Source organism: Eumetopias jubatus, unplaced genomic scaffold (assembly GCF_037043125.1).
Source record: "Eumetopias jubatus isolate StellerSeaLion01/CBP00866 unplaced genomic scaffold, mEumJub1_p1.0 scaffold_3, whole genome shotgun sequence".
In the NCBI taxonomy this organism is placed as follows: Eukaryota; Metazoa; Chordata; class Mammalia; order Carnivora; family Otariidae; genus Eumetopias; species Eumetopias jubatus.
Window position 1 is genome coordinate 121326438 of NW_028274809.1, and position 17325 is coordinate 121343762.

General features: G+C 38.2%; 1 protein-coding gene across 2 annotated transcripts in view; it reads right to left on the reverse strand.

The window, feature by feature from the left end:
• FLT3 (fms related receptor tyrosine kinase 3) overlaps nt 1-17325 on the reverse strand; it is a 72111-nt gene that overhangs the window by 43105 nt on the left and 11681 nt on the right. For both annotated transcript variants that reach the window (XM_028107766.2, XM_028107773.1), the window contains exons 2-3: nt 6784-6905; nt 339-541 (exon numbers count right to left, since the gene is read on the reverse strand). In XM_028107766.2, the coding sequence (XP_027963567.1) occupies nt 339-541; nt 6784-6905 (325 nt within the window). The remainder of the gene's footprint in view (nt 1-338; nt 542-6783; nt 6906-17325) is intronic.

The window sequence follows — 17325 nt, forward strand, 5'->3', positions numbered from 1 at the left end:
ACACACACACACACAATTTTCCCTATTATTAACATCTTGCCTAGGTGTGGTATATTTGTTACCATTGGTGAACCAACACTGGTACTAACTCAAGTTCATAGTTTACACTAGAGTTCACTTTCTGTGTTATACATACTATAGGTTTGATAAATACATAATGCCATGTATTCATGCCCTAACTATATTTTTAGTTCATTATTTCACTGGAGATAAGAGTTACGATGGCTATGGATAGACATTTGGAAAGAAACTCCATATGAACTACATTCAATGCAAGGAAGTTTTCCTCCCAAAATCCTTGTGGGTGCTCCCCCTTCCCCCTCCCGCCCCCCACTTACCTGTTTTGTAAATCAAAGTGTGGCTGGCAATTCAGGGAGCTGTGTTTAAAGACCCAGAGACAGGAAATGTTCCCTGGGGTGTTGACCAGTACTTGCAGTGTGATGGATGCCAACATGTCCACTTCCACAGCTGCTGCTCCATAGACTCCCTCTGTGCTCTCAGGCTTCAAGGCGCACCCGAGGTCTTCTGGGGGTTCTGACGCCTGTGTGGAAATAAGGTGAATTCACTACTAGTGCATGTTTTTACATCCTCTTCTTAGCTGGGACCTTTATCAAATAGATTCGTGTTGACATACTGCCCTCAACACTGGAGAACACATTACTGACTGAAAATCCTATTATCTACAATTCTCTAGAGAAGACATAGGAGCACCTGGGTGGCTGAGTTGGTTAAGCACTTGCCTTCAGTTCAGCTCATGATCTCAGGGTCCTGGGAATCAAGCCCCATGTCGGGCTCCCTACTCAGTGGGGAGTCTGCTTCTCCCTCTGCCTCTCCCCATGCTTGTGTTCTCTCTCTCTCAAATAAATGAAATCTTTAAAAAAAAGATAGATAACTGTAGGCTTCATTTCTAATATGTTTTACATACTGTTATGGGTTGAATTGTGTCCCTTGAAATTCATATGTTGACTCCCAACCCCTACTACCTCAGAATGTGACCTTATTTAGACATGAGGCCTTTCCACAGGTAATCAAGTTAAAATGAGGCTGTTGGGGTGGTTTCGTATAAGAAGAGGAAGTTTGAAGAAGACATGCACCAGGAAGAGAGCCATGTGAATATGAAGATGAACCTCTATGAGCCAAGGAGAGAGGCCCAGAACAGATCCCTCCCTCACAGCCTTCAGAAAGAACCAACCCTGATGACATCTCGATTTCAGACTTCTAGCTTCTAGAACTATGAGACAATAAATTTGTTCTTTATAACCCAGGCTGTGATACTCTGGTGCAGCAGCTCTAACAAACTAATATACAAACAATAGTCATAAAATTCATTCTACAAAGGTGACTGTTTTTGTGATTATTGGTATGTAGATAAGAATCTACATAGTAGGGGTGCCTGGGTGGCTTAGTAGTTAAGTGTCTGCCTTCGGCTCGGGTCATGGTCCCAGGATCCTGGGATCGAACCCTGTATCGGGCTCCCTGCTCAGCAGGAAGCCTGCTTCTCCCTCTCCCACTCCCCCTGCTTATGTTCCCTCTCTCACTGTGTCTCTCTGTCAAATAAATAAATAAAATCTTTAATAAATAATTAAAAAAAGAGTCTACATAGTAATAGTAAATTGGTATCCATGTTAGAGGGAATTTAAAAACCTAAATATTTTCTGGGCAGATACCCCATAGGCTCATTGCCACCACCACACTTCTTGCCTGCTTTAAGTAACTGAGATATGCTGAAAGGAGGGTGTGGCAGCAACTTCTGTCTCTGGACCCTTCACCTCCTACCCTCCAAACACATAGCATAGTATGCCTACACACATGTGCATGCATACACACAAACACATACCCACAAGCTTCCTCAGGTGAAGAGCAGGGTAGGTCTTCTGCTACTGATCATAAGCCATACTTCTGGTTTTACTTGTCCATTTATTCAGCAAGTAACGGATAAGCTCATTTTTTCAATATCTGATAAGTGCTAGACCATCTATTGGCACTATGGGACTAGGAAGAAAAGACATTGATCTTGTCCTTAAAGGGTTTCACGTCTAGTAGGAAGGAATAGCTAAAACACCAGGTGAAATATGATAAAAAGATACCAACTACTTTGAAAGGTAAATTTAAGTGCCCTGGAACTTCAGAGGAGGGAGAAGTAACTTCCAAGCTGGGATAGTGGTGGTGGGAGGCTTAAGTGAAGTCCAGAAATTGAGCTTGATCTTAAAATATAGGCACAGAATAAAGTAAAAACAAAACAAAACAAAATAAAAAAATCTGACATACTAGAAGAAAATACTTGCAACATATATTACCAATAAAATACCCCCAATATATAAAGAACAATGAGGGACGCAGGACCAAAACACAGTAGAAAAATGGGGAAAAGAAAGGAATAGACAATTAACCCAAGAAAGATATAAAGAATAGCCCTTGAAGATACAAATAAAATGTTCAAACTCAGTTATAATTATAAGACGTAAATTAAAACAACACTGAGATATCACTTCTCATCTATCAACCTGCCCAAAATTTTAAGTATGACAACACATTGTGTGAATAATAGCTGTGAAGAAACAGCTATTCTCATACATTTCTGGAGGAATGCAAGCCAGCGTGATCCTTCTGGAGGAACATTTGGTAATAGGTAATGAAACTACGTGTGCACTCATCCTTTGAGCCGGCAATCCCACTTCAAGGACCACACATATAAGACTATACCTATAAACAAGTAATTGCAAAATACTAGAAACCACCTAAATGCTCATACACAGAAGAGTGGTTGAATAAACCATGGTACTTCCATATAATGGAATACTATGCAGCCATAAAGAAGTATGAGGACACTCTCCATGACCTGATTTGGAGTGATCTCCTGGATATACTGTTAGGTGAAGAAAAGTGAAAAAAGTATATACTTTCATGTATACTACACCTCATGTAAGAAAGAAGGGGACTGAGAAAATACACACGTATCTGCTCATTTGTGCACAAGAAATCTAGGAATAGATAAAAAAAAATTCTAAAGTGGGGGCACCTGGGTGGCTGAGTCAGTTAAGCATCCAGCTGTTGATTTCTGTTTAGGTCATGATCTCAGGGTCATGGGATCAAGCTCCTTGTCATGCTCCACAATGAGCATGGAGAATCCCCTGATTGGGATTCTCTCTCTCCCTCTACCCCTCCCCCCGCCACCTGCATGTACTCTCTCTCTAAAAAAAAAAAAGGAAAAACTGAAGGGATTGGCTACGTACAAGAGGTAAGTGGGAAAAGGATGGAAACTTGGTTATAGATATGAAGAGGGAGTAATACTTCTTTGAGTGTATCTTTTTTTTTTAAAGATTTTATTTATTTGATAGAGAGAGACACAGCGAGAGAGGGAACACAAGCAGGGGGAGTGGGGGAGGGAGAAGCATGCTTCCCGCGGAGCAGGGAGCCCAATGCGGGGCTCGATCCCACGACCCTGGGACCATGACTTGAGCCGAAGGCAGGCGCTTAACGACTGAGCCACCCAGGCGCCCCTTGAGTGTATCTTTTTATATGCCTTTGGATTTTAGGACCATAATCATGTTTCACATACTCAGAAAAATAAACAATTAAAACCAACCAGAATTTTGGGGGAACTCAAAATGGAATACCAAAAAAAATTTAATATCTATTACAGATCAATAACGTAACCACGGTGAAGGAGGTGAGAAAGAAAAGAACTAAAATAAGTAACTGAAAAATACTACATCGGATACTGTAAGATTAAAGACAAAAAGAATTGTACACAAAGACTGTATTCTAGTTAGTAAATCTGTTTCTCACTGGAATGTGGGTTAGCAATTCTGAAATTAGTTTAGGTATATACCAGGTTTACGTAAGTCAATTATTATAGATAATGAGAACCAGGTTTCTTACTATCAGAGAGAGAAGTACAAATACGGAAAGAGGAAAAGGTAGAATAAACCCTTTGATGCTGAATTGAGATGAGAGTTATCAGCATGAATTTTTGGTGATATAAGATAGGTAAGTAGGTAGATGTAGAGATGATAGATAAAAGTGTTGTGTGTGTTGGGGGGGAGGGTAGTATACATACATACATTTCCAGAGGGCCCAGAGGCAATGACATCCCAATAGCAATGAGCAAACCCAGCTCTCAGACCATGGTTTCTATATACTATCCTCCAAAAAACCAGTGCTTCTTTGGAGAAGTGGCTAATTCCAGGGCTATAGTAAGGAAAAATGCAAGATGAACCTGAACTATATTGTAGCACCGGGAAGTAAGGAAGTGCTTGAGAAAACTGGGCACAAGTTGAAAGGACACAGAAGTCATCATGAAGTAGCTCCCAATGGCCAAAGCTGGACAAATCTGAGCAACAAAATAAAACTGATAGTCTTGGGTTATAAGTCATAGAATAAAATAAATATCTCTGAGTCCATACTGATATAAATAAATAAAATGCAGAGAAGAGATAGCTCTTCCTCACACAACTCCAATTTAGGCATGTAGAGGGAATAAGGTAAAAAGAAAATCACCATTAGGCAAACATCACAGTAATAACTGTTGTAGGCAAGATCCCCCAATGGGTGCTAAAATCAGCAGGTGAAAATTAGAGGAGAAACGGGATATTTGCATCTTCCCCCAAATACTTGCTAATTACAAAGAAAAAAAAGAGTAACTTTGCAGTGGAGAAACCCAGCCTACACCACATTCTTCTTCAAACAGAAATGATAAATGGTGAAAACATTCAGATTTTAAACAATTAAGTGGATTGTAGGAACAGTAAAATCATCTTATTTTGGTTCCAGGTTGTATCGGTAATACAGCTAAGGATGTAGTTGCTTATTTATTAGAGTTACATTGGCAAGTTTTGTCTACCAGAATGGTTGGTTATTCAAAACACTCCTGGGGGCGCCTGGGTGGCTCAGTCATTAAGCATCTGCCTTCGGCTCAGGTCATAATCCCGGGTCCTGGGACGGAGCCCAGCATTGGGCTCCTTGCTCGGCGGGAAGCCTGCTTCTCCCTCTCCCACTCCCCCTGCTTGTGTTCCCTCTCTCGCTGTGTCTCTCTCCGTCAAATAAACAAATAAAATCTTAAAAACAAAACAAAAAAACAAACAAACAAAACCACAAACCACTCCTGAACTGTAAGAGTCTCAGAAAGATGTCTCATCTGAGCAATGCGAACTGTGGAAGAAATCAAAACCATTTTTTTAAAGAGCACTGCTTCCCTAACAATACACTTTCCACTAAGGTGGGAAAATGCCCCAAAGGAGCAGCTTCAACTTCAGGAAGGTGAAAGCACATTGTGCAGACTGCTTATCTTTGCTTCATCTAGGATTTGTAGGATTATCTGTTTAATGTTGTTTGAGAGCTACAATCCTAAATATTGCCTAAGAATATAACATACTACATGAAAAAAAAAAAACACAAGACTTAATACTAGGAACCAAGACCAATTATCAGCTTTTTTCAAAGATTGTGTTTTAAAGGAAACACTTAAATGTGTGCAGCTATTTTCTTAAGTTGAAAAGACACCGAAAGTTTAAAACAGCATAGCAAATAATATCAACATTTTTGGTCCACGCTGAAATATTGTGTATGCAAAATATCTTAATTATTTGATGCCAGTATCTGTTAAAAAATTAAAACCAGCCCTGCTTCTGGCATAAAAAAAAAAAATCATGTGTTAAATCAGGAGTTTTCCATTCATGTGGAATGTTACAGAAACCTATTTCACACTTTAAGTTTGAGAATATTTTTAATATCTCTGATCTTAAGGGGGTGGGGAGTGAAGTCCCCAGGGCATCGTGTAATGTATGTTATGTGTTTATGTATTCTATCTATGTAGAAGAAAACAGACTGACTATATATATTGGTATGAATCCTTACCTGGAAATGTTCATGGAATTGGCTACTTTATGTTCACTTTTTGTTATATATTTCTAATATTTTCTGTTCTCTATTATTTAAGCTTCCTTCCTTTGAGTAAATACCTAAGCTGATAGATGAATTGCATGAAGGAGAAGGGTAATGAAAAACAAATTTGGAACCTGAAGGAGCCAGAGTCAGACGATGGAGCAATTTGCACGTCAGTTTAATGGGAAGTCACTGAAGGTTCTAAGGCAGGTGGTAAAGGATGTAGCCATGCTTCAGAAAGAACAGTCTGGCAGCCCTATCGGAGATGAACTGTAGAAGGAAGAAGCCATTTATGATATTATTGTGATTATGGGGGAGTTAATGAAGGAAGTGGCTGTGAGACCAGAGAATATAAGGTGATTATATGAGAATTATCAAAGAAAGGAAATTGACAAGACTTGGTAACTGACCAAATGTGAAGGTAGAGAGAGGAAGTAGTCCAAAATAATGCTGACCTTCCAAGCTTGGGAACTGGACAGGCCCATAAGCACAAATCAATTAATACAAGTACAGGAGCAGGTTTGGGGAAATATAAATGAAATAAATTATATAGGTGGTTTTTAATGAGCAAATGGAAAACCTATTTTTATCTAGATCCAGGAGGCAGTTGGAAATTAGGGACTCGGGTTTGAGGGAGAAGCCTGGATTCTCTTTAAGGAGAAAGGGTAATTCCTGTTACAAAGGGAAATTCCTGTTACTTTTTCATGCTGAGTATCTGTGTCTTTCCTGAGTCCAAACCGGGACAGAACATGACTCTGGATGAAATGGAGTGCATGTGAGTACATAATATTTTTAAATACACAAAAAGAAAAACCCACATAGCCATGGTATGCTTTGATAGCTTACAAAATATGGCCTCTAGAGAAAATAGCTAAAGTTAGAATTTTAATATTACTTTACCATGGGATACGATGATGATATCCCCAGTGATGAATCATTGTTCTTATGATTGATTAAAACACACTTGATCACAGGCAGATCTTGATTTGTAATAGTCTCAAATATCATTGCTGAAAAAACAACTGTAAAACAAAATAAAGACAATGATGTTGATACATGCACACCTTGAAAAGAAAGTATGTATTCATTTCACAACAAAACAACAAAACAAAATGTAATCAGGCAAAGGAGGCCAACAGGAAAGTGTGTATGATATATAATTTCATAAAAGGCAAGTCTTACTATAAATCAGGATCAGAGGTACTTAGAGCAGTCCTGTCCAATGTGCTCCTGAGCATTTGAAATAAGGGTAGAGCAAATGAGAAATATTATTTGCACACAAGCAATTTTTTCTTCTTTATGGATGCTTGTGAAATTTCTTCTTTGTGCCCTAAAATCTTTAGAATTATGTGCCATATTGAGATTCTATTTTCATCCATTGTGCTAGATGCTCAGTGGGCCTTTTCAATCCAGAAACTCATATTCTTCTCTTTGGAAAAGTTTTCTTGAATTATTTCTTTGATTCTTCCTCTCTCCTTCACTTTCTGTTCTAGCATTTGGATGTTTTTTCCCCAAATGACTGATGATCCTTGACAGTGTGCTCATATATAAGAGTGAAGTCCAAAGTGTTCATTGTAAGCTCTGTGGGCATTGTGTGACCTGCTGCCCCATCTTCTCTATATGGTTATCTTTAGGTTTTCTCATGGGCTAATCCAGATCCCCCAGAGAAGAGTCCTCTCTCATGTTGGCTGCCCAGGTTCTGGGAGCTGGGCAACTTATGCTCTTTTGGGGTGTCCTACAATGGAAATCAGGTTGCTTCTCAGCTTTCTCATCCTGCACCTTTTGATTCAGCTTTCTTCATGTGTTTTAAATCTCTCTAAATTTTATTTTCTGCCTCTCCAGTGTCTTTGTCCTTTTAAGTTTATGTCTTTAAAAAATTTTGTCATTTGAGTGAACTCTTGGAGGAAGGTAAATATATGTGTTCAACCATCTTTGTACCTTGTAATCTGATTAAAATCTCAGTATCGTAGCTATGAGAACTACATATTAAGACACTTTCACTGGTTTGTTTTCATCTGTCTTTATTATTTTATTACTTATTAAAGAAGTCATAGCAATACAAGTAGAACTGTAAGTGAAAATTCACCCTAAATCCTGGCATCCTAACAAATAAACCATTTTCATTTCTCTAGAACCTTTCCCATCTGTGAACATAGTTAACTAATTGCATTAATCGAGCAGAAATCATTTTATATTCTGATTTTGAAAATAATATATCATAAGCACTTCTTATGGTACTAGATGCAATTGATTTGCTTTCCTTTGGTGGCACTAAAAAATATGTTCTAATCATTCCCTGGCTGTTATACATTTTAGGGTTTTTTTTTTTTTTTTGGCCCTCTTGCCATTTAAAATACTTCACTAAGGGACATCTGGGTGGCTCAGTCAGTTAAGCATCACACTCCTGATTTTGGCTCTGATCATGATCTCAGGGTTGTGAGATTGAGCCCTGTGTCAGGCTCAACGCTCAGCAGTGGTCTGCTTGGGATTCTCTCTCTCTTTCTCCCTCTGCCCCTCCCCCTGCTCATGTGCATGTGCATGCTCACTCTCAAATAAATAAATACATAAATACATAAATGAATCTTTGAAAAAATGAAATAAAATAAAATACTACACTAAGCTTTTCACTGTTTCTTTTTATCTAAGTGTTTCACTTTTAAAATATTATTTTTTGGGTGCCTGGGTGGCTCAGCATCTGCCTTTGGCTCAGGTTATGATCCCAGGGTCCTGGGAACGAGTCCCACTTCAGGCTCCCTTCTCAGCGGGAAGCCTGCTTCTCCCTCTCCCTCTGCCTGCCACTCCCCCTGCTTGTGCTCTCTCCCTCCCTCTCTGTCAAATAAAATCTTTAAAAAAAATATTATTTCTTTAGTATACATTTCTGGAAATGGAACTAGTGGATTAAAGGATATAAACATATATAAAGGATATATTTAAATGGTTCTTGGTATGCATTGCCATTTGGTTTTTCAAAGGTGCTATACCAATTTATATAGCCACATGTAAGGTGAGAATTTTATGACAATTTCATCAGGATTAGTCATTATGTGTTTTTGATTTCCCTTAATATAGCCCCTAGTCTTTTCTTTCCTTTTCTTTTTTATTTGAAGCTATCTCTACACCCAACATGGGGCTCAAACTCATGACCCCGAGATTGAGAGCTGCATGCTCTTAACAGTCTGCTTGAGATTCTCTCCCTCTCTTTCTGCCTTCCCCCTGCTCACATGCTCGTGCTCTCTTTTTCTCTCTCAAATAAATAAATAAATCTTAAAAAAAAAAAAAAAAGAGTTGCATGCTCTTTCGTCTGAGCCAGTCAGGTGCCCCAGGCCCTAGTCTTTTAAAAGAAAGGGGAAAAAAAAATCGAATAAGAACAATTTTAAGGGACAAAGGGGAATAAAAAGATTAAAGAGAGTTTAAGAACGTTCCCTGCCCTACTTCCTAGGGTTTTTTTCTCCCTACCCTTTTTTCAAATAGTTTATTCAGTATAATTAATATACAGTAAGTTGAACATAATTTAGAGTGTATAATTTGGTAAGTTTTGATGTAACTACAAATCTGTTTGTAAAACCATCATCATAGTCAAGATAGTGAACTTATTCACCCCTAAAAGTTTCCACATGCCCCTTGGTAATCCCTCCCTCCTACTCACCCCACAACCGCATGCCAAGCAACCTCTGATCTCCTTTCTGTTACCATAGATTAGCTTGAATTTTCCAGAATTTCATATAAATGGAATTCCATAGTATGAAATTTTTTTTTGTCTGGCTTCTTTCACTCTGTATTATTTTTAGATTCATCCCTACTGTAGTATATATCAGTAGTTCATTCCTTTTAACTGACAAGTAGTAGTCTAGTATAAAGATACAACACAATATTTTAATTCATTTACATGTGGATAGAATTTGGATTGTTTCCACTTTTAGCCTCTTACAAACAACGTTGCCATGAATATTTGTATAAAAGTCTTGGTATGGACATATGCTTTTATTTTTCTTGACTAAATACCAAGGATTGGAGCACCCAGGTCATGGGGGGGGGGGTGTCTATGTCTCTTTCTAAGTGCCAAACTACTCTCCAAAGAGGTTGTATCATTTTATATTCCTATTGTCATTGTATGGGAATTCCAGCTGTGGAAGTCACATCCTCACCAACACTTGGCATGATGAGAATTTTTAATTTTAGCCATTGTGCTAAGTATATAATAAATCATTGTGGTTTTAATATCTGTTTTCCTACTAATGATGTTGAGCACCCTTTCAGATGCTTCTGTGACATACCATATATCCTTTGGCAGTGTTTCTGTTCACATATTTTGCCCACATCAAATCTCTTAAAATTGGGGTGCTTATTTTCTTATTATTGAGTTTTGACAGTATTTTTCCCAGTTTTATTGTGATATTGTCAACATATAACATTGTATAAGGTTAAGGTATACAACACAATGATTTGATATATGTATACATTACAACATGATCACCACAATAAGTCTCACATAGGAACAATTTTTTTTCTTGTGCTGAGAACTTCTAAGATCTACTCTCTTAGAAAATTTTAAATATATAGCAGAGTACTGGTAACTATAGTCACCATGTTATACATTACATCCCTAGAATTTACTTATTTTATAATCAGACGTTTGTACCTTTTAACCACCTTCACCCATTTCTCCCACCCCCTACCCATGCCTCTGGCAACCACCAATCCATTCTCTTTTTCTGTGGGTTTCGTTTTTTAGATTCTACATAAAAGTGAGATCATGCAGTATTTGTTTTACTCTCTCTGACTAATTTCACTTAGCATAATGCCCTCAAGGTCCATTCATGTTGTCAAAAATAACAGGATTTCTTTCTTTCCTTTTTATGGTGGAATAGTATTCATAGATAGATAAATAGATGTATACCTATCTCAATAGCAATAAAAAAAAGAAAAGAAAAGGAAATCTGGTTGGAAACTGTGCAGAATAAATCAATAGACACTTTTTCCAAGGAGGACAGCATCATTAATCATTAGGGAAATGAAAATTGAAACCACAATGAAATATTATCTGACACCTGTTAGAATGGCCATCATTAAAAAGACAGAAGATGACGAGTGTTGGTGAGGATGCAGACAAAAGAGAAGCCTTGTGCACTGCTGGAGGGAATGTAAGGTGGTACAGCTGCTGTGGAAAACAGTATATATAGTAGATTTATATCTATCTGTGTATCTCAAATTTTCTTTACCCATTCTTCCATCAATGGACACTGAAGTTGTTTCCAAACCTTGGCCACTCTAAAAAGTGCTGCAATGAACCACTCTGGAAAACAGTATGGAGATTCCTCAAACAGTTGAAAATAGAGCTACCATACGATCCAGCAATTGCACTACTGGGTATTTACCCCAAAGATACAAATGTAGGGATCCGAAGGGGTACGTGCACCCCGATGTTTATAGCAGCGATGTCCACAATAGCCAAACTGTGGAAAGAGCCAAGATGTCCATCGACAGATGAATGGATAAAGAAGATGTGGTATATATACACAATGGAATATTATGCAGCCATCAAAAGGAATGAGATCTTGCCATTTGCAACGACGTGGATGGAACTGGAGGGTGTTATGCTGAGTGAAATAAGTCAATCAGAGAAAGACATGTATCATATGACCTCACTGATATGAGGAATTCTTAATCTCAGGAAACAAACTGAGGGTTGTTGGAGTGGTGGGGGGGTGGGAGGGATGGGGTGGCTGGGTGATAGACATTGGGGAGGGTATGTGCTATGGCGAGTTTTGTGAATTGTGCAAGACTGTTGAATCACAGACCTGTACCTCTGAAACAAATAATGCGATATATGTTAAGAAAAAAAAAAGAAGATAGCAGGAGGGGAAGAATGAAGGGGGGGAAATTAGAGGGGGAGACGAACCATGAGAGATGATGGACTCTGAAAAACAAACTGAGGGTTCTAGAGGGGAGGGGGGTGGGGGGATGGGTTAGCCTGGTGATGGGTATTAAAGAGGGCACGTTCTGCATGGAGCACTGGGTGTTATGCACAAACAATGAATCATGGAACACTACATCCAAAACTAATGATGTAATGTATGGTGATTAACATAACAATAAAAAAATTTAAAAAAAAGAACTGTAAAATATTTAAAGGTAGAAAACAATGTATTATTATATCTGGGAAAAAAAAAAAGAATACCATACAATCCATTGATCTCACTCTTAGGTATTTGCCCAAGGTATGGGCTATGTTCATGACCCAGCAATTGCACTACTAGGTATTTATCCCAAAGATACAGAAGTAGTGAAAAGAAGGAGCACATGCATCCTAATGTTCATAGTGGCAATGTCCACAATAGCCAAACTGTGGAAGGAGCTGAGATGCCCTTTAACAGATGAATGGATAAAGAAGATGTGGTGCAGGGTGCCTGGGTGGCTCAGTTGGTTAAGCGACTGCCTTTGGCTCAGGTCATGATCCTGGAGTCCCGGGATCGAGCCCCACATCGGGCTCCCTGCTCAGCGGGGAGTCTGCTTCTCCCTCTGACCCTCTTCCCTCTCGTGCTCTCTGTCTCTCATTCTCTCTCTCTCAAATAAATAAATAAAATCTTTAATATAAAAAGATGTGGTGCATATATACAGTGGAATATTACTCAGCTATCAGAAAGAATGAATACCCACCATTTGCACGGACATGGATGGAACTGGAGGGGATTATGCAATAATGACTTATGAAATAAGTCAAGCAGAGAAAGACAATTATCAGATGGTCTCACTCATATGTGGAACATAAGGAATAGCACGGAGGACCACAGGGGAAGGGAGGGAAAACTGAATGGGAAGAAATCAGAGGGGGAGACAAACCATGAGAGACTCTGGGCTCCGGGAACCAAACTGAGGGCTATAGAAGGGAGGGGAGTGGGGGAATGGGGTAACCGGGTGATGGGTATTAGGGAGGGTATGTCTTGTGATGAGCACCGGGTGTTATAGTCAACTAATGAATCGTTGAACGCTACATCAAAAACTACTGATGTACTATATGCTGGCTAACTGAACATAAAAAAAAAAAAGAAATCTATGTTCACTCACAAACGTGAAAAAAAAAAGTGCTGCAATGAACATAGGGGTGCATATATTTCTTTGAGATAGTGATTTTGCTTCCTTCAGACATGTACCCTGAAGTAGAATTGTTGGATCATACGGTAGTTCTATTTTTATTTTTTTTAGTAACTTATATACTGTTTTCCACAGTAGCTGTACCACCTTACATTCCCTCCAGCAGTGCACAAGGCTTCTCTTTTGTCCACATCCTCACCAACACTCGTCATCTTCTGTCTTTTTAATGACGGCCATTCTAACAGGTGTTAGATAATACTTCATTGTGGTTTCAATTTCCATTTCCCTAATGATTAGTGATGCTGTCCTCTTTGGAAAAAGTGTCTATTCATTTCTTCTGTGCATTTTCTAACCAGATTTCTTTTTCTTCTCTTCTCCTTTCTCTTTCTCTCTTTTTTTGTTGCTATTGAGTTGTATGAGTTCTTTTCATATTTTGGATATTAATACCTTATCAGATACATAATTTGCAATTGTTTTCTTCCATTCCATAGGTTACCTTTTCATATTGTTGATGGTTTCTTTTGCTATGCAAAAGCTTTTTAGTTTGGTGTAGTCCCATTCATTTATTCTTGCTCTTGTTGTCTTTGCTTTTGGTGTCAAATCCGAAAAATCTAATCTTGCTAAAACTGATGTCAAGATTACCCCCTATGTTTCCTTCTATGAGATTTATGATTTCAGGTCTTACGTTCAAGTCTTTATTCCATTTTGAGATTTTTGTATATGGTATAAGAGAGTGGTCCAGTTTCATTATTTTGCACGTGGCTGTCCAGTTTTCCCAAGACCTTTTATTAAAGAGATTATCTTCCCTTGATTATATACACTTGGCTCCTTTGTCATTAGCCATATGTGCATGAGTTTATTTCTGGGCTCTTTATTTTGTTCCACTGATCTATGTGTCTGTTTTTATGCCAATACTGTACTGTTGAATACTATAGCTTGGTAATAGTGTTTGAAATTAGAAAGTATGATGCCTTTCACTTTGTTCTTTCTCAAGATCGCTTTAGTTATTTAGGGTCTTTTGTTGTTCCATACAAATTTTAGGATTGTTTTTTGTATTTCTGTGAAAAATGCCGTTGGAATTTTGATAGAGATTGCACTGAACCTGTAGATGTCTTTAAATAATATGGACATTTTAAACAATATTAATTCTTCCAATCCATGAGCATGGAAATTATTTCCATTTATTTGTCTTAGTTAATTTCTTACAGATTTTTTACTTCTTTGGTTATATTTATTTCTAGCTATTTTATTCTTTATGATGCAATTACAAATGGAATTCCTTTCTTAATTTTCTTCCTGATAGTTTGTTGTGAGCGTATAGAACAAAGAACTGAATTTTATATATTGATTTTGTATTCTACAAGTCTACTGAATTTGTTAATTAGTTCTAACAGTTTTTGGATGGAGTCTTTAGGGTTTTATATATGTAATATCATGCCACTTGCAAACAGAATCAGATTTACTTCTTCCTTTCTGATTTGGATGCCTTTTATTTCCTTTTCTTGCCTAACTGCTCTGACAAGAACTTTCAGTACTATGTTGAACAAAAGTGGGAAGAGTAGGCATCCATGTCTTCTTCCCAATGATAGAGGAAAGGCTTTTTAGCTTTTAATCACTGAACATATTAGCTGTGGGCTTGTCACATATGGCCTTTATTACATTGAGGTATAGTCTGTCTAAACCTACTTTGTTGAAAGTTTTTATCATGAATGGATGTTGAATTTTTTAAAAAGCTTCTTCTGTATCTATTGAGATGATCATAGGGTTTTTACCCTTCATTTTGTTAATGTGGTGTATCACATTGATTGATTTGCAGATGTTGAACTGTCCGAGCATCCCCGGAATAAATCCCACTAGATATGGCATACGATCTTTTTGATGTATTGTTGAACTTGGATTGCAGATATTTTGTTGAGAATCTTTGCATCTATTTTCATCAGGGATACCAATCTGTAATTTTCATTTCTTGTAATGTCTTTGCCTGGTTTTGGTATCAGGCTTATGCCGGCCTCATAAAACGAGTTTGTAAGTGTTTTCTTCCATTCTTTTTTGAGGAGGAAGAATTTGAGGAAGATTGGTATTCATTTTTCCTTAAATGTTTGGTAGAATTCACCATTGAAGCCATCTGGTCCTGGATTTTCTTTGTTGGTAGGTTTTTCAGTACTGATTCAATCTCCTTCCTGGTAATTCTGTTCAAATTTTCTGTTTCTTCACGATTCAGTCTTTGGTAGGTTGTATGTTTTTAGAAGTTTATCCATTTCTGCTAGATTGTCCAATTTGTTGGCATATAAGTGTTCATAGTCGTCATGATCTTTTGTATTTCTGTGGAGCCCCGATGACCATTAATTTGAGCTCTTTGTAGGTAAACAATTTATCTTTGTTTCACTAAAGTTTGTTTCTGGAGTTTTATCTTATTCTTTTGTTTGGAACATATTCCTCTTCATTTTCCTTTACTCTCTGTGTTGGTTTCTGTGCATTGTTTAAAACAGCCACCTCTCCCAATCTTCATAGAGTGGTCTCATGTAGGAGATAAACCTTATCATTCAGTCCAGGCTTAAGGTCTTGGTTGCCTCGCAAACCTCTGTGATTGTCCAAGCCACCTTTTTTGTTCTTACTGGCTCCTAATAGTAAAGGTATGCCAAGACCTGTCAGTGTATCAAAGGGGAGGATCTCAGTCAGCATCTAGATGAAGAGTGATTGGCAGCCAGACTCTCAGGCAGTAGTTTTTCAAGTGTGCAAATAGACTTCTTTCAGGAAAAGACCAGGAGCTGGAAGTTTCTGTCTGCTCCCTTTGCACGGAGTCCTGGGGAATAGCCACTTAGGAACTGTTTCTTTGTTTGCTACCGTCTTGGGAGACCCATCAATGCAAGCCCTGCTGGCCACAAGCACCAGGCAATTAAGGGGTGAGTCCTCTGAGTGGCACCCACAAAATCCAGGGCTCCAAACATGGGCACATGCTCTTTTCAGGAAGATACTAACAGAGGAAAAATGTGGAGATGGTACTTGTCAGCCCCCACAGTCTTGGGCATGATCACAGTCAGTTCCTAGATGTGTGTTAAACTGGGAGCCTAGCCCTCAGGCTGCAAATAGGTCTCTTTAAGGGAAAGACTGGGAGATAGCATTTGTGTCTGTTGCTTCTGAACTGAGCCCTAGGGGTATAACCACAGGGAGTCCTCCCAAGTCCAAAGAACTGTTTCTTTGTTTGCTACCATCTGGCGGGGCTCACAGATGCAAGCCCCATAGGTTTTCAGAGCCATGTGTTTTGGGAGTCTGTCCCTCAAGTGGAAGTCTTAGTGATAGGAATGCTAGAGGTTGGGTCCAAACCCTTCATCCCTCAGGGAGAAGCTGAGAGCTGTGAGTTCCCTCTCGATTGCATATTGCTATGTCGGAGATTGGGTTCTGGTGAGATTGACATGTGTCTCTGCCTTTTCCACCTATTTCAATGTGGGTTTTTTCTTCATTTGTGTGATGTGTAGAAGTCACTCAGCTAGTTTCTGGATTTCTTTCAGAGAACATTGTTCCATGTGTAGCTGGAGATTTGGTATGTCCAGGGGAGAAAGTTCAGGAACCTCTTACTTACATGGCCATCTTCAAGTTTTGAGAGTTCTTTTTAAAAAATATATTCTGGATACAAGTCCCTATCAAATATGTAATTGACAAATATTTTCTGCCAATCTGTGGCTTGTCTTTTGAAGACTAGAAATTCTTAATCTTGAAGATGTCCAATTTATCATTCTTTCTTTTATGGAACATGCTTTTGGTTTTGTATCTAAAAAATCTTTGTTCCATCTAAGGTTATAAAGGTTTTCTCCTAGTTTTATAGTTTCAGGTTTGAAATGTACATTTTAGTTTTACATTTAGGTCTATGATCCATTCTGAGTAGACTTTTTAAATGGTATGACTATGGATCAAAACTTTTTCATATGGTTATATTTACATGTGAATATTCAATTGTTTCAGCACCATTCATTGAAAGAGTATGATTTCTCCACTGAATTACCTCTACACCTTCATCAAAAATGACTGACTGCATATTTCGAATTTCTGAAGTCCTTATACTTTTCCATTGATCTACTTGTCTATCTAGGTGCCGATTCCACATTGTCTCGATTATTCTTGCTTTATAATAAGCCTTGAAATCAAGATGGTAAGTTTTCCAACTTTGTTCTTTTCAAAGTTGTTTTGGGTATTGTAGGTCTCTTTCATTTTCATTTTAAGTTTAGAATCAGCCTATCAAAATCTGCAAAAAGCTCTGCAGGGATTTTGATAGAAATTGTATTGACTCACTGGATCAATTGAGTAAAACTGACATCTTAACAATACTGAGTCTTACAATACATACATATGGTA